This window comes from Scyliorhinus canicula, chromosome 18, assembly GCF_902713615.1.
Source record: "Scyliorhinus canicula chromosome 18, sScyCan1.1, whole genome shotgun sequence".
In the NCBI taxonomy this organism is placed as follows: Eukaryota; Metazoa; Chordata; class Chondrichthyes; order Carcharhiniformes; family Scyliorhinidae; genus Scyliorhinus; species Scyliorhinus canicula.
This window is the reverse complement of record NC_052163.1, coordinates 27,536,272-27,562,774: the sequence shown is the minus strand read 5'-3', so window position 1 is coordinate 27,562,774 and position 26,503 is coordinate 27,536,272. Positions and strand designations below refer to the sequence as shown.

The 26,503-nt window shown below is 46.8% G+C and overlaps 1 protein-coding gene across 6 annotated transcripts in view; it reads right to left on the bottom strand.

Annotated features, from left to right (window-relative positions):
• Nucleotides 1–26,503, bottom strand: part of sdk2b (sidekick cell adhesion molecule 2b) — a 1,143,109-nt gene that overhangs the window by 836,754 nt on the left and 279,852 nt on the right. Inside the window, exon 1 of one of the 6 annotated variants that reach the window (XM_038777824.1) lies at nucleotides 9,587–9,611. The exons of the other annotated variants lie outside the window; for them this stretch is intronic. Coding sequence (XP_038633752.1) covers nucleotides 9,587–9,596 — 10 coding nt within the window. The 5' untranslated portion in view covers nucleotides 9,597–9,611. Of the gene's footprint in view, nucleotides 1–9,586; nucleotides 9,612–26,503 lie in introns of those variants that run through there. 6 annotated transcript variants of the gene reach the window in all.

The following is a 26,503-nucleotide window of genomic DNA, read 5'->3' as shown; positions in this document are numbered from 1 at the left end:
GCGCGGTCACCCTGGACCAATCATGACCAAAGAATGTACGAAACTCGATGGCAGAGGTCCATATCAACGGGTACAAAACGCCATGCCTCTTCGACTCCGGGTGCGCAGAGAGCTTCATACATCCAGACTTGGTAAGACGCTGTTCGCTCCCCATTTTCCCCGGGCAGCAAACTATCTCGCTCGTCACTGGAGGCACTACCTCGCAGGTAGGAGGTTCACCCTCCTCACCGACCAAAGAGCGGTTGCCTTCATGTTCGACAACTCGCAAAGGGGCAAAATAAAAAACGATAACATTCTGAGGTGGAGGATCGAACTCTCTACGTACAATTACGATATCAAATATCGACCCGGGAAGCTCAACGAGCCTCCGGATGCCCTATCCCACGGGACATGCGCCAGCGCGCAGATCGACCAATTAAAAAGCATCCACAATGACCTCTGCCACCCAGGGGTCACCCGGTTCGCCCACTAAATTAGGGCCCGAAACCTGCCTTTCTCCAACAAGGAGGTAAAAGCGGTCACCAGGGACTGCCCGATCTGTGCGGAGTGCAAACCGCACTTCTATAGACCAAACAGGGCCCACCTGGTCAAGGCTTCTAGACCCTTTGAACGCCTCGCGATTGATTTCAAAGGGCCACTCCCCTCAATTAACAAGAACGTTTACTTCTTAAACGTCGTAGACGAGTTCTCCCGTTTTCCATTCCCTATCCCCTGCCCCGACATGACCTCCCACACAGTCATTAGGGCCCTGCATAGCATCTTCACCCTGTTTGGATTCCCCAGCTATGTACACAGCGAGCGGGGTTCGTCCTTCATGAGCGACGAGCTGCGTCAGTACCTGCTCGACAAGGGCATTGCCTCGAGCAGGACTACCAGCTATAACCCCTGGGGGAACGGGCAGGTGGAAAGGGAGAACACGACGGTCTGGAAGACCGTCCTACTGACCCTCCGGTCTAGAAAGCTCCAAGTCTCCCAGTGGCAGGAAGTCCTCCCAGACGTGCTCCACGCTATTAGGTCCCTTTTGTGTGCGGCGACCAACCAGACCCCTCACGAAAGGCTCTTCATTTTTTCCAGGGGCACTACCACGGGGGTCTCACTTCCAGCATGGCTGAGGATGCCGGGCCCCGTACTCCTGAGGAAACACGTCAGGGCACACAAAACCGACCCCCTTCTTGAGAAGGTACGCCTGCTCCACTCCAACCCCCAGTACGCATTCGTCGAGTTCCCTGATGGCCGTCAGGACACAGTATCCCTCCGGGATCTGTCACCCGCCGGATCCAGCGCCCCCTCTACCCCCAAAGAAGGATCTCTCACCCTACACCCCATGCAGCCACCCCCTTGCGCACCTGAACCCACGAGCTCGCTCCACCAGTTCCGCGCCCCCGCGCCGGCCAGCCCCCAGCGCCCCCAGTCGAACCAGGGGAGTATAAAGCTCGGATACAACCCTCCCTGGAGTCCCTCATTGTACCCCAGCACACCACACCCATCCAGCCACCGCAAGAGGCTGCAACCCCGGTGCTCCGCAGATCTCAGCGGACAATTTGATCGCCGGACTGACTTGATAGACTAGACCACCATCCCCGCCGGACTTGATTTTTTTGAAGGGGGTGAATGTAATATATGTTAATATATATATGTTAATTCACACTGTTGTTGTAAGCGCAGTAGCGCTATCCTACCACTAGGGGTAGTGGTGCTGGGAGCACCTAGGAACTTGTACTGGGCTCCACCCTTGGTTCCGCCCACGACTCCTCCCCCTAATGCAGCTGTATAAGTACCCGTGTCCAGAGTCAGCCTGGGTCACTCCGAGTTCATTGACAGGTAAGAGGCTGGCTCTGAAGTAAGTCGATTAAAGCCTAGATTCACATCGGAAACACGTGTCTGGTGAATTGATGGCTCCATCAGGTTAATAAACCACTCTGTTATGACTGAAAGCCTCAAGCTACCATATTGGTGATAATCAGCAGGTTTCCTTGCCCATGCTTGACCTGAAGCTAAAATACTTCATTGGATCCTGTGTCGATACAGAGGCAACACCATATCCCACTGTGGACCCACCTCTAGAGGGTCTGTACTGTGTAGGCGTACTTTAATGGTGGAATACCAAGAGTGTGATTCTTCTGGTGTTACAATGTCAGGCTGTAGCTTGGCTAGTTTGAAGGATAACTCTCCAAACATTGTCACAGATTCCCAAATGTTAGTGAGGAACATTTTTCAGTATCAGCTGACCGGGACGCAGCTTTGTTTTTTCTAATTCAATGCCTAGCCCACAGCTGAGAGGTCTGTCCAGTTTTATTTTTCTCTTTCTTTCTCACAGTTTGATGCAAATAATTGGTTTGTTGGGCCACTTCAGAGTTAAGAGATAAAAACATTGATGGGAGACTGCAGCTAAAAGCAATCCAGTTCGTGGTAAGGATGGTAAGTTTAGTTTCCTAAATTATATCAGTCGAACCAGTTGGGAGTTTACGAAAATCTGAGTTTTTGTCAAATTTACTCAAAACTGTGGGATTATTTCCAGATTTGGGTGGCACAGTGGTTAGCACTGCTGCCTCACAGCTCCAGGGACCCGGGTTCAATTCCGGCCTTGGGTGACTGTCTGTGTGGAGTTTGCACTTTCTCACCGTGTCTGTGTGGGTTTTCTCTGGGTGCTCCGGTTTCCTCCCACAGACCAAAGATGCACGGGTTGGATGGATTGGCCATGCTAAATTGCCCCTTAGTGTCCAAAAAAGGTTAGTTTGGGTTACGGGGATAGGGTTGGGGCGTGGCCCTAGGTAGAGTATTCTTTCCGGTGTCGATGCCGACTCGATGGGCCAAATGGTCTCCTTCTGCATAGTAGAGATTCTATGATTTTACCTCACATGAATCAAAATTCAAATTGTTCTTGTGGGATTTAGACTCAGATTGTCAGGATTACTAGTCTAGTTATGTAACTCCGTTGTTGCTCCTGTATCCCAATTAGAGAAAATTACAAACTACAATCCAGTTCAGAGTTCCGGGTGGTATGAATCATGAAAGCAATGCTTGGCAAATTATACATATCACCTGAGCCTAAGAAGGTTTTACTCCACCTTCAATTTCCTATTAATCGTCCTACATTTCACACATTCTGGCCTGTAATTACTATTGCTGTCAAGTGAATATTTTAAAATAAAGATGTGATCACAGCATTTTTGGGAACAAATTGAAGGTACTTAAAGGGCGAAAATACTTTGTTTCCAATGAATAGCAAAATGTGTGATTAATTTACCAAAGAAACAAAGTTATATAACAGCTGAAATATGGTTCTTGCAGCAGGGGACCCTGACAACTGCTAAGAAAGCCAGGGGCGATCGTGCCTCAAGCCCAATATGCAGGTTCAAACAAGTATATTAGTTTCATACCACATTAGAATGCATTATTCTTGGTGCCTGTTGGTCCCTAAAATGAAATTTTAGCTTTTTGATTGGATGTGGTCCAATATTTGATCACTTACCAGTGGGTAGAGCAATCACTCAGCCATCGGTTTATGGCCAGGTAACAATGAAACACGCAAATTATACACACTGATGTCGGGAGGGCCACATTCATCAACAACACAAGGGATGGAATGATATTTTAAGCGTTTCTGTTTGCAGCGATGTCTGTACTTTTTTGACAAAATCCAAACATATAAAATGGCACTATCGCAAATATCTGGGGTTGAATTCTCCGCTGGCGGGATGCTCCATTTTGCCGGCAGCCCGGGGGTTTCCCGACGGCGTGGGCTGCCCCACAATGGGCAGTTCATGACATGAGTAGTTCATCATCACTGTAAATTCTATGAACTATGATCTGCATGGGTGTGATAAGCTGTATGTTTTACTGTTGTAGTTCTACCATCCGACCACCAGGTAGGTGTCCCAGGACCCAGGATGCACCATGTATTCCTTCAGAAGGTGTTTGTTAGGAGTTGATAGCAGTCGCAGATTACAGTAGCTGTAGATCAGGTTCAGATAAGGAAAATTAATTCCTGCCCCTATTTTGTTTCCTCAATTGTTAATTTTCCTTGCCCAGTTGTGCAAGTGTCTCTCGTTAAAGACAACATTTTGCAAATATTCAACCAGAATGCTGACGTTCAAAGAAATATAAGCACAAAATTGCCCAAAAACAGAATAGTATGAATTAACTTTCTGTAACTTTTGCCACTTAATTACGTTTCTCCATATGGGATGGTGAGAATATGGGCCTCAGTACCACGAGTGCCTGAAGCAGCATTGAAGAATTGTGGCAGGATATTTAATGCAAGCCTGAGGGTGAACAAAATAGAGAGAGACATGGAGACATGGTTGCAACAAGTAATTATAACAGGAAGGGGCTCATGTGGAGTGCAAAAACCAGATAAACGAGATGGGCCAAAGGCCTGTTCTTGTGCTGCAGATTCTATGTAATCTGATGTTTGTGAAAGTTTCAAAAGTAAGATCTTCATAAAACATGAATATTCTACCCTGAAATGTCACAAACTTAGGGCATCTATTGGCTAACAGGGGGAAATAATAAACAAATTGAAGGCATTTTGACCATGACATGAGGATTTGGGATTCTGTACCACACTATTATGAACCACTTTTCTGCTTAATAAACAAAATAATGAAGGAATTTGATATGCCATCAATGAACACACGACGATTGGTGAACGCTTTAATAGTCTAAACTGAAAGCCTCCTGGCCTCAGATCCCGAACTGGATCGGAGGCGGAGACCAGCCACCTTTATACCGGGCCCGAGGGGAGGCAGAGCCATCAGGCAGTGGTTTACCACATTACATATAATACAGTGGCCATTTACCACAATGCACATATTATACATTACAGTGGTTTACCACATTCACCCCCTGTTAAAAAAAAAGTCCAGCGGGGCTGAAGTGGACTTAAAGATCAAGTCTGTCGGGGGCCTTGACCTTCCGCCATGATTGCCTCAGTCCCGGCTGTGGTGTGGGCACCGGTGTCGAGATCTGTGCGTCCGGGAGCGTGTTGTCCTCTTCTTCACCCAGTTGTTGAGTCGGTGGAGGGGGGGGGAGTGGGCGGTGTATGGGCGGGGGTGGTGGTGATGGTCGCAGGTGTGCCTGCGGGTGCCAGTTATTGATGTGCCGGGTAGTGGTGGAGGGAGAGGGTGTAGGGTCGGGGGTGGGGGTGATGGTCGTTGGGGGACCTGCAGGTGCCAGATCCCGAAGGGAAACTGTGTCCTGTCGCCCATCCTGATGTGCCACGTAGGCATATTATGGGTTGGCATGGAGGAGCAGGACCTTCTCGACGAGGGGATCTGATTTATGGCTCCTTGCATGCTTCCGGAGGAGGACGGGCCCTGGGACTGTCAGCCAGGACGGGAGCGAGACCCCGGAGGTGGACATCCTGGGGAATGCAAACATACGTTCGTGAGGGGTCTCGTTGGTGGCCGTGCACAGGAGCGAATGGATGGAGTGGAGCGCATCAGAGAGGACCCACTGCCAGCGGGGGACTTATGGACCGTAGGGCCAGGAGGATGGCTTTCCAGACCGTCGCGTTCTCCCTCTGCACCTGTCCGTTGCCCCTGGGGTTGTAGATTGTCGTCCTGCTGGAGGCGATGACCTTGCTGAGCAGGAACTGACACAACTCGTCGCTCATGAAGGAGGTACCCCAACCGCTATGGATGTAGATGGGGAACCCGAACAAGGTGAAAAGACTGTGCAGGGCCTTGATGATGGTGGCGGAGGTCATGTCAGGGCATGGGATGGCAAAGGGGAATCTTGAGTATTCGTCAACAATGTTGAGGAAATACACGTTACGGTCAGTGGAGGGGAGGGGCCCTTTGAAGTCGTTGCTGAGGTGCTCAAAGGTGCGAAAGGCCTTTACCAGGAAGTGCGGTTTGCACTCCGCGCAGATCAGCCAGTCCCTGGTCACGGTCCTGACCTCCTCAATGGAGTAAGGCAGGTTGCGAGCCTTGATAAAGTGAAAAAGACGGGTGACCCCCGGGTGACAGAGGTCATTGTGGAGGGCCCGAATCCAGTCTACTTGCACACTGGCACATGTACCGTGGGATAGGGCATCTGGGGGCTCATTGAGCTTCCCAAGTCGATACAAGATATCGGAGTTGCAGGTGGAGAGCTCGATCCTCCACCTCAGAATCTTGTCGTTCTTGATCTTTCCCCGCTGTGTATTGTTAAACATGAAGGCAACTGACCGTTGGTCAGTGAGGAGAGTGAATCGCCTGCCGGCCAGGTAATGCCTCCAATGTCGCACAGCTTCTGCAATGGCTTGGGCTTCCTTTTTGACGGAGGAGTGTCGGATCTCGAGGCATGGAGGGTACGGGAGAAGAAAGCCATGGGCCTGCCCGTCTGGTTGAGGGTAGCGGCCAGAGCAAAGTCCGACGCATCGCTTTCCACCTGGAATGGAATGGACTCGTCCACAGCGTGCATTGCGGTTTTGGCAATATCTGTCTTTATGCGGTTGAAGGCCAGGCGGGCCTCAGCCGTCAGGGGAAAAATGGTGGACTTAATAAGTGGACAGGCCTTGTCTGCATAATTGGGGACCCACTGGGCATAGTAAGAGAAGAACCTCAGGCATCTCTTCAGGGCCTTGGGGCAGTGGGAGTTCCATGAGGGGGCGCATGCGGTCGGGGTCGGGCCCTAGGACTCCGTTTCCACAACGTAGCCAAGGATGGTTAGGCGGGTTGTGCGGAAACCGCATTTTTCCTTATTGTAGGTGAGGTTCCGGAGTTTAGTGGTGTGGAGGAAGTGCCGGACGTTTTCGTCATTATCCTGCTGGTCATGGCCGCAAATGGTGACATTATTTAACTACGGGAACGTGGCCCACAGCCCATACTGGTCAACTATTCGGTCCATTTCTTATTGGAAGACCGAGACCCATTGATGACGCCGAAGGGGACCCTGAGGAAGTGGTATAGGCGGCCATCTGCCTTGAAGGCAGTGTATTGGCGGTCCTCCGGGCGGATAGGGAGCTGGTGGTAAGCGGACTTCAAGGCAACTGTGGAGAAGATTCGATACTGCGCAATCTGATTGACCATGTCAGATATGCGGGGGAGGGGGTACGCATCGAGCTGTTGATGGTCTGACTGTAGTCGATGACCATCCGGTGCTTCCCCCCAGTCTTGACGACCACCACTTGGGCTCTCCAGGGGCTGTTACTAGACGCAATGATCCCCTCTCGTAGGAGTCGCTGGACCTCCAACCTGATAAAGGCCCTGTGCCGGACACTGTATTGTCTGCTCCTAGTAGCGACAGGTTTACAGTCCGGGGTGAGGTTAGTGACGAGCGAGGGTGGGGCGACCTTAAGGGTCGCGAGGCTACAGACGGTGAGGGGGGGGCAGGAGTCTGCCGAACCTTAAAGTAAGGCTTTGGAGGTGGTACTGGAAGTCGAGCCCCAGTAATAGGGCAGTACAGAGATGGGGAAGGATGTAGAGTTTGAAGTTAGTCAACGCCTTGTACAGTAAAGGTCGCGACACAGTACCCCCGGATTTCTACTGCATGTGTTGCGGAGGACAAGGAGATTTTCTGGGTCGCGGGTAAGATTAGGAGGGAGCAGCGCCTTACCGTGTCTGGGTGTATGAAGCTGTCTGTGCTCCCGGAGTCGAAAAGGCAGGCCGCCTCGTGCCTGTTGATCCGGACGGTCATCGTAGATTTTGTGAGGTGATGAGGCCGGGACAGGTCGAGCGTGATGGAGGCGAGTTTTGGAAGGTGATGGGTAGGCCGGTCGGAGGTAGTGGCGGCCAGCGTATGACCGGGTGAGCAGGGCTCCCAGGAGGCTGCGGAGTGGTCCCAGGATGGCAGCCCCCATGGGTCGCACGTGGCGGGTAGAGTACATGATGGCGTTAAAGATGGCGGCCCCCATGGGTCACACATGGCGGCCGAAATCAAAGATGGCGGCACCCACAGGTCGCATATGGCGGGTGGCGCGGCAGCTGGGGGTGGCTCCGACAGGCAGCAGGCAGCGCTGCTGGGGCTAGAAGCTTTAGGGAAAGATCGGGCCTGGCAGACTTTCGCAAAGTGGCCCTTCCTCCCACACCCGTTGCAGTTCGCGTTCCGTGCAGGGCAGCGTTGCCTAGGATGATTACTCTGGCCGCAAAAGTAGCATTTTGGGCTTCCGGTGTTGGCGGGCTGCTGCGCGGCACAGGCTTGCGCCGCACCCGGGTCAGATGATGGCGGGGTCCATGAGGTCAACAAGGGTGTCGTGCGATCGGGGGTGTACGCCTCCATGTTCTGGAAGGCCACCTCCAGCGAGTCCGAGAGCTGCACTGTCTCTGGGAGGCCAAGTGTATCCCCTTCTAGCAATCGCTGGCGGATGTAGTTTGATTTCATGCCTGCAACATAAGCGTCCCTGATCAGCAGCTCCGCGTGTTGGGCAGCCGATACTGCCTGGAAGTCACAGTTCCGGCAGAGTATCTGCAAGGCACGCAGGAATACTGCTAGTGATTCCCCAGGGCGTTGTCGTCTCGTGGCAAGAAGGTGCCTAGCATACACCTCATTGACAGACTTTACATATTGTCCCTTCAGCAGAATTATTGCCTCCGTATACGAGGGGGCATCCCTCATGAGAAGAAAGACTTGCGGGCTTACCCATGCGTGGAGTATCTGCTTCTTTTGGAGGTCGGTGAAGTTTTTGGTGAAGGATCCGAGGTACGTTTCGAAGCAGCTTAGCCAGTGCTCGAATGTTGCAGTGGCATCGACTGCCTGTGGGTCCAGCTCCAGGCGATCAGGCTTGAGTGATGAATTCATCTTAGATGTTTAGTCTATTAAATTGATATGCCATCAATGAACACACGACGAGTGGTGAACATAACTGAGGCTTTAATAGTCTAAACTGAAAGCCTCCTGGCCTCAGATCCCGAACTGGATCGGAGGCGGAGACCAGCCACTTTTATACTGGGCCCGAGGGGAGGCGGAGCCATTGGGCAGTGGTTTACCACATTACATATAATACAGTGGTCATTTACCACAATCCACACATTATACATTACAGTGATTTACCACATAATTAATTCTGTGATCATTTATATTTTTAGTGCTGGTTTCAAATATTCATTGGCTAATGTTTTTAGAAAAGTCATTTTTGAAGATATTACGAGGTGAAAGGAAAATTGAAAACGCGGATGAGAATTCTCCGTCGAGGCATTGTCTGACTAGAAGCCAATGTAGGTGAATGAGCACAGAGGACATAGGTCAACAGGACGTGATGTGATCAAAGACAGTTGGGATAGTCGAGAAGTAACAATGGCATGGCTGTGGGTTTCAGCGGCAGATGCGCGGAGGAGAGATGAAGTTGGTCAATGGTAAAATAAATATATTGTGATTCATTCCCAAATTTTGCAAAAACCAAATGCCAACCCTCAGTGCTGTGGATATCGATGCTCGGTAGACGAGCAGCCATTATAAACTTGTTTGCAGAAGGAAATATGGAGGCACCATGAGGTGAAGTTCAGTTTAAAAATAGCTGCCCAATATCTTTTGACAATAGGGAACAAGAATAAAGTAGAATTCTGAAGGATTTGCATATTGACATACATGCCTGGCAAAAGTGGAGTACTGCATTTGCGGGAGAGTAAAAATAAACCACTAATTTATCCCAATATGTACTTACCATCTTTCATTCACAACACAGCATATGTACATGAGCTGCAGAAACCTACTTTCTTTCTGGAATGGAAGATAAAGGTTGGTCCGATGAAAGGGATTTATGCGATTATTACTTATTAAATGTCACTTTTTTTGGTGATACAGGGAGAGAACACGCAAATGATATACATAACTACAATTACACGAATATAAATTAAGCAGATAAGTCTGCTGCTATTTTGAGGAGAGTGGTGCATGCACTGTGATTACACAATGCAAGGCAGCAGCTGTTGAATATTTTACTTCTGTTGAGCTAATCAATTACAGTATTAGGCAAGCTCTGCTTTAAAACTAATTTAGCCGTTATGGATTAGAAAACAATAAGAGATATAAATCCTTATTTGTGATAACTTTCTTGGCACCCAACAGCGAGAATTATTGAAATTTTAATTCGAGAGTTATTGTGTTGTGCTCTTCAAGTTAATTGAAAAATCTTTGAAAAAAATGTAATCAACAGAACAATAAATTAATTCTCTTGTCACGGAGCCACTTTTCACCATAAAGTTCTCAAATAATAATGCTGCAGTCAATATTGCAATGGTTTAAACATTTTCAAATTTCGCTTGGACAAATGCACCAGATCTATATTAATTAACTTAAGGCTGTATTCTTTTAAATTCAACTCTTGTTTGATAAGTTGAGGATTGATCTTAACAAAACGTCCTCAATATTCGCTGCTGTAACGACAAGTGGAATGCAGAATTCCCAACTGTGTCATCTTCACAAGTAAAGAGAAAACTATGTAGCTATTTTACCAATCCACACGCTCACAAAGCAAGAACTTTACTCTTTCTATTTTGGCGGGGCACCCAAAATACAATTCTTCACTGATTAGCTGCAAACCTTTAGGTGCAGCACTCTACCCTCGCTGTCAATTCCAGGAAAATACCCCAATCTAGATGAAGCATTGTGCGCCACTCCATTGCCTGTGCCGCCATCTACTGGATTATTTTCATCCAAAGTGAGGATACTGGACCACAATTGCACAAAGTCATTAATGCTGTCTCTGGTTTAAGTTAAACAATCCCCGATGTTGGAAATACTGTAGATTTTTACTTGTCTTTATTGAAATGAGAAATGGCTTGCACTGCTAGCCTATTTTGCCACTGAGAATAATTTATGGTTCCTTTTTATTTGTTTCTATTACATATGCATGTACACCAATCAAGTTTTGGTTTATAATCAAATATGTGATAGCATCAACCTCGATGGTCAACAACTTGTTGCCTTGCTGAGCACTCATCCATCAAAACGATGGGAGAATCCATTATATAGCCACACGCGCGCACAAACACACATATATATTATATATACATGTAGGACAATGTCTGAAATTATACATTCAGTAGCACTCTACAATTGTGTCTGCAACACATATCAGCTCCTATGTGTGGACTGAAAAATAATTGACAGAAATAGACCATTTTAAGACATTGCCTGCAGCAATTATTACTGTTGTGTCCTGTTAAGATTACCCTTGCCCTAAACAAACAAAATACTATTTATTTATTCTGACAAATGCGATACAATAACCAATACAATATAACCACATTATTTTGGGGCTACTGTAGCTTCCATAGGATCAAAAGAATAATTCTGTTCAGGCTTGCCATGAAAAACACCAGGCTAGTTTGGTTAACTGGTGCTCGGATACAAGTATCTGTTTCTCAACGTTAAATGGAAATCTGACTAATTGCTTGTGGGAATGAAACCAACTGGTTATTGCACTAGTCGAGATTAAATATAGATACAGATATTTTATACCTCAAAGCGGACTAAAATGTTGATGTTCAGTCATAAATGGTTCAGCATTCAAATTACAGGGCTCAATTCATTCTTATTCACTTTTATCTCACCAGAGACTGAAGGGCATTTACAGGCATTCAATATCGAGCTTAGATTTGTTTCCTTCAACACGCTACGCTGTGGTCATTATGGTAACAGCTAGACACAATGAAAATGGATCGTCCAGGTCCTTTATTGAGGCCATTGACTTCAAAGCCTCAGCTTCCCATTCCCACTCTCACAAAATGGCTCACTGTCTAATCGAAGGAGATAAATGTTGAATCATTGCACAATTTCACTTTCATGTTCACGTTCACCTTTGTCCCTTTAGCAGTCTGGTATTATTTCTATTCAGAATGTAAGGAATTGAACTGCACATCTTATGGAAGAAATATAGGCCGGTTTATCAAAGGAGTGGTAATGGATTGCCAGTCCACTCCTACTTTTCCCTGTCATACTGGAGCTCTGGATTTCTGGCTAGCACGTCCGATCCCAGCTTCTCCAGAAATGCAGAGTCCACAGTCCCTCAAAGATCTTCATCGTAGTGTGGAGCGTCGGGGGAAGACGAGCAACAAACTATTTTATAGCAATAGCTGCAATATTCCAGGAATTGTCCCAATGTTTAAATGTCCCAAAGCTTCTTTGTGTTTGAGGGAGGGGGGTAAAGAGTGGGTAGGGCAGCGTGGGTAAGCTAAGTGGATAAGGGGGTTGGGTATGTAAGGGTTGGTGAGTTAAGTAGCAGGGTGGCAGTTGAGTAGTCTGGCAGGTGGGTAGGGTGGTGGAAGGGAGGGTCGGGTGGTGGGGAGGAGGGTCGGGTGGTGGAAGGTGGGTAGGGTGGTGGGAGGGAGGGTCGGGTGATGGGGAGGAGGGTCGGGTGGTGGGAGGAGGGTAGGGTGGTGGGAGGAGGGCAGGGTGGTGGGGAGGAGGGTCGGGTGGTGGGGAGGAGGGTAGGGTGGTGGGAGGGAGGGTCGGGTGATGGGGAGGAGGGTCGGGTGATGGGAGGAGGGTAGGGTGGTGGAAGGTGGGTAGAGTGGTGGGGAGGAGGGTCGGGTGGTGGAAGGTGGGTAGGGTGGTGGAAGGTGGGTAGGGTGGTGGGGAGGAGGGTCGGTTGGTGGGGAGGAGGGTCGGGTGGTGGAAGGTGGGTAGGGTGGCAGGTGGGTAGGGTGGCAGGCAGGAAGATGGAAAGAAACAGTGAAAATAGGAGCAGGATTAGGCCATTCGGCCCTTTGATCCTGCTCCACCATTCATTATGATCATGGCGGATCATCCAACTCAGTAACCTGTTCCTCCTTTCCGCTCATACCTTCTGATCTCTTTAGCCCCAAGAGCTGTTATCTAACTGCTTGTCGAAAACATACAGGTTGGGATTTACCGACCACCCCGCCGCGTGTTTTTCAGCCAGGGAGGTGGCCCGTCAGCGGGATCTACAGGTCCCGCCGTTGTCAATGCAAGTCTGAATTGTCTGAAGTGTCCAACTCTAACTCAGAGTTGAAGACTTTTTCGGAGGATCCTGGGGAGCAGGCAAATTTTCCAATGGAAGTTCAAACTTCCTAGGAAATTCTCACAGAGTCAGCACATTGGGGCTTCCGAGGGGTCCTGTAGCGCATTTTTCAAGGTACATCCAGTCTCTGACTATCCTGTGCCTCTGACCATCTGGAGATCAAAAGATCAGGGCCTTCATAGAATCGGCATACTGCAGAAGGAGGCCATTCAGCAAATCGAGTCTGCACTGACCCTCCCACACCCCCAAGCTATCCTTGTAACCCCACCTAACCTTTTGGACACTAAGGGGCAATTTTAGTACAGCCAATCCACGTAACTTACGCATCTTTGATCAGATGACCTTTCCCACATACCTTGCACTATTCAATCACCAATCTAAGTGCACACTCCTAACTAGTACCAGTTACTAGTGGCATTGATCACTATAAATGAGGGACTATAAATAAACAGGGTGTGGAAGTGATTTTGAATTTACTTAAAAACTTACACCATATTGGAAAGGAAGGGGCAGCATTATGAAGTAGAAAGCCCAGTAGAAGTGATCATTCTACTCTGCTGATCTCATCATCTAAGACACTGCCTGAAGCTCACCAACCCCAGGTTCTTTCACAGACAGCATCGTCCTTGGCCATGGTCCAGGCTCTTCCTGTGAGTTTGCTGTCAGCTTTTAGCTTTTAATGATGTATCACCGAAACCTGACTCCAGCCCACAGGATCACAAAGTATTTCTCCGCATGCACATTGTTTAATCAGTAGGATTACTTTACCTACTGACATAAAAAATTAATGGATTCCAACCACACATTGACATTTAACAAGCAAAAAATCCAAGTTACATAATAGGATCCTGCTCCAACAGATGCACCACTACAAAGAATGGACAACCTGTAACAAGCTAGCTCTGATTTGTATACAAACTGTCGTCTGTCACTGTTTGCAGATAAAACAGCTACTCTTAATTCACCCTTTATTCCTCACAGAGACAAGCATATTACACAGAATCCGACACATAGAAACAGGCCATTTGGCCCAACTGCTTCATGCATGTATTTATATTCTGCATAAATCTCTTCCTATTGTAATTAACTCTGTTTCCTTTCTCTGTGTCCACATGTACATATCAAGCTTCCCCTGTAAGCGCATCAATGTTTCATTGTTTGTTTTTTACAGGCCTGTTATTTTCCACTAATTATTTCGGTCACAAAATGAGCACGAGTCCACACAAAATTCCCTCCTAAAACGGTAGCAATTGGCTTTGTGAAATGAGTCCAGATGCTACTGTGGGAATACAACTAAAAATGTACCGTGTTGAATCTTTACTAGTTACAGCAATTACACTCTTCAGTAAACTTGATCTTCAATAACAACACCATTAACAATTCTGGCACAGGTCTGATGTTTCTATTGCACTTCTGGCACTCAGCTTCAGCTGTATTTCCAAAAGGTGTCGCACCATCTTATGGTTTAGACAACACTCATAAACCATTTAAATTTATTCACCAGAAATTGCATTACATAAACATAGTTGGTTACAGTTTTGTAATACTCGCCCAGGTATAAACTATTTGTTTGCAGCAGAAGAATCCGTGGAAGTAGTGCAATGTCTATGTTCTGGCAACAGAAGCTGCTGGTGGGTTTGCTTGATGCTTAAGTGCTTCGCTGTGGTAATGATTAAAGGCTAAAATGCCAGTGGGCATGGTGATCATGATGCACGATTACCCCATACCCAGTCAAGGTGATGCAGGCAACATGCAAACTCTGTGCTGTCAGCTTGTTTAAACCATTGTGGCATGCAGCCTGGTGTTCAACACACTGCTGGCTGGCAGCTCCTGTACAACTGCAACATTGGTATCACCCCAGTAATGTGGAAGACTGCCCAAATGTGTCCTGTCTACAAAAAGTAGGGCAAATCCAACCTGGCCAATTGCCCCCTAGTTAATCTACTATTGATCAACAACAAAGTGATGGAAGGGGACGTCAACAGTGCTATCAAGCGGCACTCATTCAGACATAACCTGCTCACTGATGCTCAGTTTGGGTTCTGCCAGCGCCACTCAACTCCTGACCTCATTACAGCCTTGGTCCAAACACTGACAACAGAACTGAAATCAAGAGGCGAGGTGAGAGTGACTTCAGTTGACATCAAGGCAGCATTTGACAGAGTATAGCATCAAGGAGCCATAGCATAAACTGGAGTCAACGGGAATCAGAAGGAAAGCTCTCCACTGGTTGGAGTCATACCAAGCACCAAGGAAAACGGTTGTGATTGTTGGAAATCAATCATCTCTGCCCTCTGCAAGAATTCTTCAGGGTGGTGTCCTAGGCTTCTTGGTGACCTTCCCTCCATCATGAGGTTAGAAGTGGGGGTGCTTGCAGGTGACTGCACAATGCCTCAGATACTGAAGCTGTCCAAGCCCACATGCAGAATGACCTGGGCAACATTCAGATTTGGGCTGATAAGTGGCAAGTAACATTTGTGCCACACAATTGCAAAGCAATAACCATCTACAACAAGGAGGAATCGGACCAACTATTGTTGATTTCCAAATACTAACATTGTGGTGGTTACCATTGATCAGAAACTGAACTGGACCAGCCATATAAACACTGTGATTACAAGAGTAGGTCAGAGGCTGGAAATTGTGCAGAGAGTAACTCACCTTCTCACTCCCCAAAGCCTGCCCACCATCTATAAGGCACAGGTCAGGGGTGTGATGGAATACTCTCCACTTGCCTGGATGGATGCAGCTCCAACAACAATCACAAAATTCAACACCAACATTCAGGACAAAGCAGCCCGCTTGATTGGCAATCAATCTACATCCACTTCAACATCCACTTCCTTCACCACTGACGCACAGTGTCAGCGGCGTGTACCAGCTACAAGATGTACTGCAGGAACTCACAATGTCAAACCTGCGATCTCTACCACCTAGAAGGATAAGGATAGCATATGCATGGGAACATTCATCTGCTTGAGTCTCAGAGATTGCACATCTTAAAGGCAGCCTGTACTGATTAAAGGGGAGGTGCATGGAGGCTCCTGCAGTTTCTGAATCTGTCTCCGGAACTATTTCAAAGAAGCAAGAGGAGTTCCAGAGAAGCAGCAGGCCAGAGGTAGTGCTGCTCGCTTCTCTGGTGCAGCAATGGAGGCTTGAGAAGGTGCAAAGGAGGAGAGAGGTAATGTTTTTGCAGGAAATCACAGAATTATGCAGCACAGAAGGAGGCCATTTGGCCCATCGTGTCTGTACTGGCTGTCCCATTGATCAATTCACTTTGTGCCATTTTTCCAAACTTATCCCTGTAATCCTGCACATTCTTCCTTTTCAGAAAGCCCACCAGGGCATGCTCTGTGAAGGGGATAAGAGCAGGTAGCCACAGAAGTCAATTCAAGGAATCTGGCCCCAAGAAAGTGGTTACAATGCTGCAAAATATTCAATAACCTCACACGGGTAATCAAGGTCAGGGAATGAATCTTCAAATGCCATCTCCTGCCCACGGCACCACCAACCTCGCATATTGTTCAATGCTCAATCACTCACTAAGGAGGCACATGAATCTTATTCAAATGCTTTACCTCTTCCTCACACACGCATCACTCCTGACAGCTTCAAACTCACATCTCTGAACTACCAGCAATTCAGCTTCAACTGGCACAACACGCAAAAACTCATGTCGTACATTTGCAGACACATTTCCTTCCATCTTACAGGACAAGGTAGCATTCATCTTCAGGGAGCAGACGAGAACTAGCAGAGAAGGGAGGCATGTCTGCATCCCTGAGTTCTACGGAGGAGATGGTACTGTGAATTACTGAGCTAGCAGTAACTGGGACCATGACAACTGGCATGATTGAGAACATTCAGGCTGACAGTATGTTCCTACCTTCTGCACCATCTCAAATCTCACCTTACCTGCACCCTGCTATCTGGTAGGAAGCACAAGCTGCAAATGCTGTGACACTGGACCTCTTGTTTTCCACCCAAATCTCCTTCCTCACTCCAGCTTGTACATTTTTGTTTTTAAAATACCCATGACTTGCCATCTGTTCCAGTCAGTGCAATGTTACCATGAAGGGCGTGAAGAAGCTTGATCCAACAATTGCAGCCACCAGATCAGATGTGTCCTTTAGAGGCGGTCTCAGCATGCAATGAGCCACTGTGCACAAGTGGGCTACAGATAGGCCACCGGGATCTGGACATCAGGCTGCTTGGCACCAGTGGAGCTGTGGGGTCACATTTTGCATTGGAGCACGGTGGAACCGAGTGCATTACTGGTACCTATATAAACAGCACAAGATCTCAAACAATCCCCCTGGGCGGGATTCACCGTTAACCGACGCTGATTTCGTAATCAGCAATCGAATGGAGAATCCCTTGACGCCAAAATCGGGAGTGACGCCCGTTTGATGCAGGTTTTGTATCCTCTGCCCGCTCCGAAATGGCATCATCGCATCGCGTGCCGCATGGCGTTGGGGGCGGCATTAGCGTGTCACCTGAAGGCCCTCCCCTGATCCTCCGCCCCAATGGGCCAAGTTCCCGACCACGCAGGCCAGCGAGTACAGGGGTAATGGGTGAATGGTACTTGATACAAGTTTTGTATAACCTTGAGTTCATGGATAGTGGTGCCAAGAAAGCATTTGTAGAGTCAAATATAGAAGTAACAGGGGTGTGAATGAGTGTTTCAACAACTCAGAAGAACTCAGGCAGAGCAGAGGCAGGCGATGTTACTGAGGTGGAAGGACAGTAAACAGGAAGAGGGATGGAGTTGATCGTTCGGCATTGGCATTTGGTGGTGGATTTGAAGACAATGGCTTTCACCCTACCACTATGTACAGGAAGAAACTGCTTCTCTTCCAATACTTGAGATCAGAAAACATGACTAATTGGTGGCAGTGGAGGGCTTGAGACAGGTTGCAGCGAATTGAGTGTCATGAGTGTTGATGTGGAATTCAACACGTTTTCAGATGATGTTGCCGAGGATCAGCATGTAGATGGCCTACATTTTTAGATTCTAAATGATCTTCTCTGCATCCACAGCAATGTTCAGCTTTTGCTTCAAATGACTAAATTAATTGGGGCGGCAGTAAGTGAATCCCTTTGGGGTTGAAACAGATCCGAGATGAATATTGGATTGAATGAACCTTTTCTGGAGGAGCAGTAATCTGACATTATCGAAGACAATCAGGTCTGCAGTATTCCAAGGTTCTGCTGTTGGTTGAGCATTCCACCTCTCTCAGAAACAAAGGAAGGTTTATTGCAGGGTTTGTAAATATTCTCATTGAGCTCCGAATGCCCTGACTGGACAAACAATGCAAAAGCTCAGACGTTTTTGGCCCAGACTAGCTGCAAGATTGAGTGATTACCATTGCATAAATAGAGGGTTGTGAAAATGTTACCCATCTCTCCCTAATTTTTCTGGATATTGATAAATGGGTATGTCTTTTGAACTCACAGGTAGGGCATAATATACCCCCTGAAGTTTAAAACCCTCTGATCACCAAAGTTACAAACCCTAAGTGGTAAGATGTCATAACTAGGAAGCAGTCTTTTATTTCTCTTTTTTTTCCCCCAAGTTGTTTCTTCTTCCCTTATCCCACTGAGCTCATACTTGTCCAGAAGCTCTCTCATTATTTAGAACAACAGTCATGGTTACCTCCCCTTGAATCTAACAATTTCATTCAAACAATGAAAGTGTTTACCTCTGCCCAAATTGTGGGAGTATCATAGAATTTACAGTGCAGAAGGAGGCAATTCAGCCCATCTAGGCTGCACCGGCTCTTGGAAAGAGCACCCTATCCAAGGTCACCACCTCCACCCTATCCCCATACCCCAGTAACTCCACCCAACACAAGGGCAATTTTGGACACTAAGGGCAATTTATCATGGCCAATCCACCTCACCTGCACATCTTTGGACTGTGGGAGGAAACCGGAGCACCCGGAGGAAACCCACGCACACACGGGGAGGATGTGCAGACTCCGCACAGACAGTGACCCAAGCTAGAATCGAACCTGGGACCCAGGAGCTGTGAAGCAATTGTGCTATCCACAATGCTACCGTGCTGCCCTTGGTCAACAACAGACCACTTGTATTCAACTATCACCTATGTTGTAAAACCTTGATAGGTCAGTCTGATCCAGTGTACTTCAAACAACAACATTATGACACACGCTAGACTTCAGATTTATCTGCAGTATCTTTGCGTCCAATCATATTTATTATTTGCACTGAAATTGTTTTTCTTGCCTTCATGATTGATGTTCATCCCCGCTACAGTAATAGCACAGCCTTTTATTTATACTGTGCCAAAGAGCCATCTGGCTAACAGTGCTGTCATGTGGCACTTAAGCAGCAATAACCTCCCCACTGATGCTCAGTTTGGGTTCCGCCAGGGTCACTCAGCTCCTGTTGTCATTCCAGCCTTTTTCTAAACATGGACAAAAGAGCTGAACTCAAGAGGAGAGGTGAAAATGGAAGCCCTCGAGATTAAGATAGGATTTGATCTAGTTTGGCATGAGGGGCCCCTGGCAAAATTGAAGTTAGTGGGAATCAGGGGGAAACTGTCCAGTAGTTGAACTCATGCCCAGCACAAAGGAAGATAGTTGTGGTTGTTAGAAGGCAATCACCTCAGTCCTGGGACATTCCAGCACGAATTCCTCAGCATAGTGTCCTCAGCCCAACCCAGGGGATCAACCCTGGTTCAATGAAGAGTGCAGGAGGGCATACGAGAAAAATTAGGTGTTAAACTGGTGAAGCTACAACACAGGACTACTTGCATGTCAAACAACATAAACAACAAAAATTAGAGCTAAGCAATCCCACAACAAATGGATCAGATTTAAGTTCTGCAGTCCTGCCATGCCCAGTCGTGAATAGTGGTGGACAATTAAGCAACTCACTGGAGGAGGAAACTCCACAAATGTCCCCATCCTCAATGATGGAAGAGCACAGGGCATCTGTGCAAAAGACAAGGCTGAAGCATTCGCAATAATCTTCAGCCAGAAGTGTCAAGCTCCTCCAGAGCTCTCCAGCATCACAGATGCCAGTGTTCGGCCAATTTGATTCACTCCATATGATGTCACGAAATAGCTGAATGCTCTGGATACTTGTGCTCCAGAACTTTCCGCTCACCAGGCCAAGCTGTTCCAGTACAGCTACAACACTGGCATCTACCCGGCAATGTTGAGAATTGCTCAAGTATGTCCTGTACACACAAAAAAGGAAAAATCCAACCTGGTTAATTACTGCCCTATGAGTCTACTCCCAGTCATCAGTAATGTGTTGGAAGGGGTCAGCAACAGTGCTATCAAGCGGCACTTACTTAGCAATAACCTGCTCACTGACGCTCAGTTTGGGTTCTGCCAGGGTCACTCAGCTCCTGATCTCATTACAGCCTTGGTTCAAACATGGACAAAAGAGCTGAACTCCAGAGGTGAGGTGGGAGTGACTGCCCTTGGTTTGGGCAGCACGGTAGCATTGTGGATAGCACAATTGCTTCACAGCTCCAGGGTCCCAGGTTCGATTCTGGCTTGGTTCACTGTCTGTGCGGAGTCTGAACATCCTCCCAGTGTGTGCGTGGGTGTCCTCCGGGTGCTCCGGTTTCCTCCCACAGTCCAAAGATGTGCAGGTTAGGTAGATTGGCCATGATAAATTGCCCTTAGTGTCCAAATTTGCCCTTAGTGTTGGGTGGGGTTACTGGGTTATGGGGATAGGGTGGAGGTGTTGACCTTGGGTAGGGTGCTCTTCCAAGAGCCGGTGCAGACTCGATGGGCCGAATGGCCTCCTTCTGCACTGTAAATTCTATGATATCAAGGTAGCATTTAATTGAGTATGGCACCAAGGAGCCTTAGTGACGGACAACACTTGCTGGCGTTGCCAGCAATATACACATCCCATAAAAAAATTAAGACACAACTTGATAATAAATGGTTTGCCAGTATAGGTTCATCTCTACACTTAGAGAGATACAACTATCGGTACTCTGGGCCTTTCTCCTGATGTACGAAAGAAGCTAAGCATGATTGCTATCACTTCTTTTGACTTTTCAACCTGAGAAATCCGAAATTCCTGCTCATTTGATTTCAGATGTGTGAGACTAGCATTAATTTAAAAGAGATAATCAGCCAGTACATCCTCAAACAGTTGCACATTTATTATAAAATCCGTACATTACTGAAAGAGGCCATGCCGTGCTCCATGGCAGACTCAGACCGCTGAGCTGGACCCTAAACATAGTGCCCCCGATTGGCTGCGCCCCCGACCCTGACCACCCGCCCAAAAATTGCCCGGCCGCGTATAAGGCCCCCCCCTGCCCTCTGATCGGCCCGCCCCTGACCAGGGCGGCCACGGACTGAGTCTGCAACGGGCCTCCAGCAATGGCTGCAGGTAGGTGATATGTGGCGCGGCGTACCGAGTACGCCGCTTTTTGGGGCCTGGAGAATCGGGGAACTGCCGTGGATCCCGATTCCGTGCGGGGAAATGGATTCTCCACCCCGGCGCTGGCCGCGATTTCGGCGTTGGGGTGTGGAGAATCCAGCCTGGGGAATTCGGTGGAGCCCCGTCAACGGGATAGGATTTCAGCTCATTTTCATACCATGGACTCCAGATCACATGGCAGCTGCAAATATTATTGGATTGACCGAATGAATGTTGGATCCCCCATATGGTTCAGAATCTTTATTTGTGGTTTTGCAACTGCAGCGTGAGAAGTTCCAAAAACCAGTAGGCCAGCTGACAGCAGGCAAAGAGTGAAAAGCGTGGACGAGTCTTTGACCGCAGCCCCATTCGCTCTCCCCCGAATCTTGGATGCCTCCTAAGATTTCAAGCGCCCAAATATCCGGCCCATACGCAACTCATGCCCAGCTGTGCGAAGTTTCTGCCAGGCTGGTAACGTGATCTCCATTACACAAAAAATATTTTATCAACCTCTGCTGCCTCATGGTTTAAGCTTGGTAACGGGCATGAAGGCTGTTTATAGTTTGCAAATGGCGATTGTCTGTTTTGATGGGGCAGTTTATATCTATTACAATGTAAGTTAATTAGTTCTGTCAGTAAGTGTCTGTTTCTTGCAGGTGTTTTGTTGTGGGGAGGTCTGTTCGTAGAGGTTTCACTGTAGTCATAAAGGCATGTTTAGATGGCCTGCAGGTAAGATTCTCCTGATGGTGTAGCCCTTTACAAGGTAACTTCATTATTAAAATATGAGCTTCAGTGGGCTGCCTTCAGGGACAATGTGTCATTAAACAAAATGTATATATTTCTTGATTACCTATGACATTCCACATTTGAAGTAAAAACAAATTTTATTCCCAGCTATCAGAATGTCATTATTAATACACAGTAAGTGATTTTTACAATGTTTAAAGTGCTCTGAGATATGGGATTTCTTAGAAGCAATTTGGTGCTTTTAATACAAAGTCACTTTTATTTCTCTTTCTACTTAATGGCAGAATTTATTACGCATTCTTTGGACTCTTGCTCTCACCACAGGCAGATAGATGTCAATGAGATGGAATGCTGTATTGAAGCTCAGAGTAATCTCATGTTCAACAGCATGGTCTTTATCATTAGCACAAAGCAAATACATCTTTCAAATTCAGAACAGTGACGGCATGCAGACTGTTCCTCAGGAGAATGAAAATGCTGCCAACTTTTCTAAAATATAAGATGCCTCACAGGTATATATATGATCTCCACCAAACGAAAAGTTCAGCAAGTTAGAATAGCCGAACAGTTCCTGCAGGGTGCAACCCATGAGATTCAGATATTTTAACCCCACCGCCCACCACCCTCCCACCTCCGTACTGGCATCTTAGTACCTTTGGCTAGTCTGAGCTATTAGATACAGCAAGGTTTGGCAGCAGAGTGCGGTGAATTTTTGGGAGAAAGAAAAAGAGCAAGATTCATTGCTGACCTTTGGAAATGTTTTTTCTATGATCATCTAATTGATGGAACTAGTGAGGAGCTCTCTATCTCAAACATTCTTACCCATGAGTCAGATTTCTACTTGTCCTGAAGTCTTGTGAAATAGTAATTGATTGAAGACTAAATACCGAATCTGTATAAAGTTTAGTTACTCTCCGTCACCCTACCTTTTTAGCTACTGCATGCAACAAATATTTCTCAGGTGAGAGGGTCAGCAGGATACAAACCCTTAGCCTTCTTCTAATAGTGCTGTATAGAGAGCTGCGATGCAAAATATGTCGGCAACCCCAATGTTATGTCTTTTCTCACTCTTGGCCTCTGCTAAACCCAAAATCGAAAACCCACTGGGATTGATTTTGTTGCCAGGCAACTGATTGGCAGAAGATATTGATTGGTCATCCATACCTGCAGCGAACAGGCATAATTTTGAGACACTGACCTCATCAGCATCCAGCTGGCACCCTCCAAATATAATGTGGCATTCCGTCCACCAGCAATATAAGTGCATAGTTGCACAATTACATAGGGTGGGGATCCTAGGGCAGCAGGGGGCCACAAAATCAATGCTACACGAGCTTTGGCTGGGCCTATTTGGCTCTATAATCTGTGCAACTGGTTGGTTTGTGCACGGTTGACAGACCACCCAGTTCTGATCTAAAGTAGTGTAAGGAGTTCTGACCCAACTTCCATACTAAAGTGGATTTTTGTATGCCCAGTTAGAGATCACTATCAAAATGTTGCAGGCCTCTTACTCGATGTTAATGGGGCAGTAAAGCTTAAGACTCAATTACTAGGCTGTTACTGTCCCATTAATGTCAGGTAGCAGAAATTAATGTTCGCCCAACTTTGTGGAAAATCATGGCATGGAACGGTACTTCCCCACACCAACAGCCTCCAAATTGGGCTGCATGATGGCACAGTGGTTAGCATTGTTGCTTCACAGGGCCAGGGTCCCAGGTTCGATTCCCGGCTTGGGTCACTGTCTGTGCGGAGTCTGCACGCTCTCTCTGTGTCTGGGTGGGTTTCCTCTGGGTGCTCCCGTCCCCCCCCCCCCCCCCCCCAAGTCCTGAAAGACGTGCTGTGAGGTAATTTGGACATTCTGAATTCGCCCTCAGTGTACCCGAGCATGCGCTGGAATGTAGTGACTCGGGGATTTTCATAGTAACTTCATTCCGGTGTTAATGTAAGCCTACTTGTGACACTAATAAATATTATTATTATTATTTGCTTGACTGCAAGATGAAAAAAACGGAGAAACTGAGAACAGATTATTTTACATTGACTACATTTTCTGAAACACATCAGCATTGTTTGGTGGTAAAAAGAGTGACTGTTTGTTGAAGAATACGTGTTTTTGAACTCTGTAATTATGTGATTAATAATCATAGCTCATGTTTTGTCCATAAAGAGACAAGAAATTTCATTAAAAAAAAACTAGATTATAAAAGTTAACATTTTCATTTCATAGTGCCATACAATATATGCCCTATATTTCAGAAATTCGAAATCAACAATTGCAGAGGAAAGTTAACCAATGCCTTTCTGGTACAGCCGTAAAAATACAGCAAAGAAAACACTAAACTACTGGCTATGGAACTTTAATATAATTACACTTCTTCATCCAAATGCATAAAACCAGATACAGTTTTTAACTTGGTTGAATGCATTGCTGGCTAAAACTAAGATGATATTCATGACTGCAATGTCCTGGACCTCAGCCAGGTTCAGGATTGCTGGCAGTATAAGTCGACATTACTTCCTGATTGCAATCTCGAGATTCCATTCACAAAAATCACCCAACAATTCATGTTATCTTTTCCACTGCACCAACCTGTCTCTCAGAATGGAGGCCATCCAGTAGCACTTGTAATTCAATTTTTAACACATTATGCCAAGCACCTCACCATGGCAGACTATTGCCCAGAATGGTTCAGTCTAAAGGGAGGCTGTGGGAATCTGTACATTGTCTACAAACCCCAACTTCCCTGTTTGATGGCAAAAACACTCGTTAGTTCATTCTGCAACAGTCATTTATGATTTGCAAAAATTAAGGTTTCTTTCACGAAAGCATCTATGACGTTTTCAAATGAGTTAGCCACAAACTACAGCGCAAGTTTAAATTTGCAGTCTGACACTAATTCAGCTGTGATATTGATAAACGAATCTGTAAATAGAAAAGGCATCTTGTGATGATTTTGGAAAACAGTGAGTTGAGACTGTATGTCAAGTACCTATGTACCAATGTGCTTTGTGATATAACAATAATCTTTATTATTGTCACAAGTAGGCTTACTGCAAAATTACTGTGAAAATTCCCTGGTCGCCACATTCCGACATCTGTTCGGGTACACAGGGAGAATTCAGAATGTCCAAATTACCTAACAGCATGTCTTTCGGGGCTTGTGGGCGGAAACCGGAGCACCCAGGGGAAACCCACGCAGACACGGGGAGAACGTGCAAACTCCATATAGACAGTGACCCAAGCCGGGAATTGAACCTGGGATCCTGGAACTATGAACCAACAGTGCTACCCACTGTGCTACCATGCTGCCCATGCTATGCGCTGCCTATAATATAAAGTCATTGCTCTTTAGGTTGGAATCCCCATGATATGCAATGGGTCAAGCTATGAGTTAATTAGCCATGGTCTTATTATTGAATGGCGGAGCAGGCCTACTTCTGCTCCTATTTTTAATGTTCATAAGTTTGTATGTTCGCATCTGTGGCAAGGGAAATTGTTGTTGTGAGGGAAGACTCTGGCCTTTGTCCATAGGGAGATAGGGAGTCTCCCAACAGCGGCATCTTTTTTGCCGACACTCATGAATTGAGCACCTAGATGTAGTAGCTAGCAACAAGCAAGGTTGGCATAAAGCATTAAACCTGAACATCTAGGACAGGAACTGATTGTTCCATCACAAGTTGTCCTGTGCAGATCCTTCCTATGCACTGAATGGATGCAACCATTCTAATGGAGAAACTCTGAGGTTTAGACGGACAGTTACTGAAAACCGAGTCCTTTGGAGGGGGGGGGGGGGGGGGGGGGGGGGGGGGGGGGGGTGGCATTAAGGCGGTGGGCTATCCTCCCTAATACATAAATGTGGCCCTACCCCCAGCCTGCAAGATTGCCTGCTGGGGTGGGCGGGGGGAATAAAATTCACTCCTCTCCTAAAGACAGTGTTCAGTGCCCACGTTCAGCCCATGCAAATGCAGTGGTTTCAGGATGTGTTATATTTGGAGCTATTTGTAAAGCCGTACAGCATATCCTTTTGTTTAAAGGGCTTATTACATTTTGGAACTCTTATCTGGCATCAATTCTAACTGTGGTTTGCATCCTCTAAAATAGTATAATCTGCCCAATGAGTGAAAATGGGATGAGGGCTGCATGCTAAGTACAAAAGTGAAATGCCATTCATTCATTGTTTGTCAGCCTGCATGGAGTCATTGAGAAGCACAAAAATCCCATTGTTCAGTAAATTCCAACATTATTGTGACTCATCCCACTGACTGCTTTCGGACAAAACACGTTTCCACCTACATGTCATTTGAAATGTTCTTTATTGTCAAACCAATGTGCCTAGAAAAAGACACGCCAATAATGAATCTTTAAATGCAGTTAAATTATTTATTATGTTCCATGAGACCATAACCCAACTCATAATTCAGCCACTACAT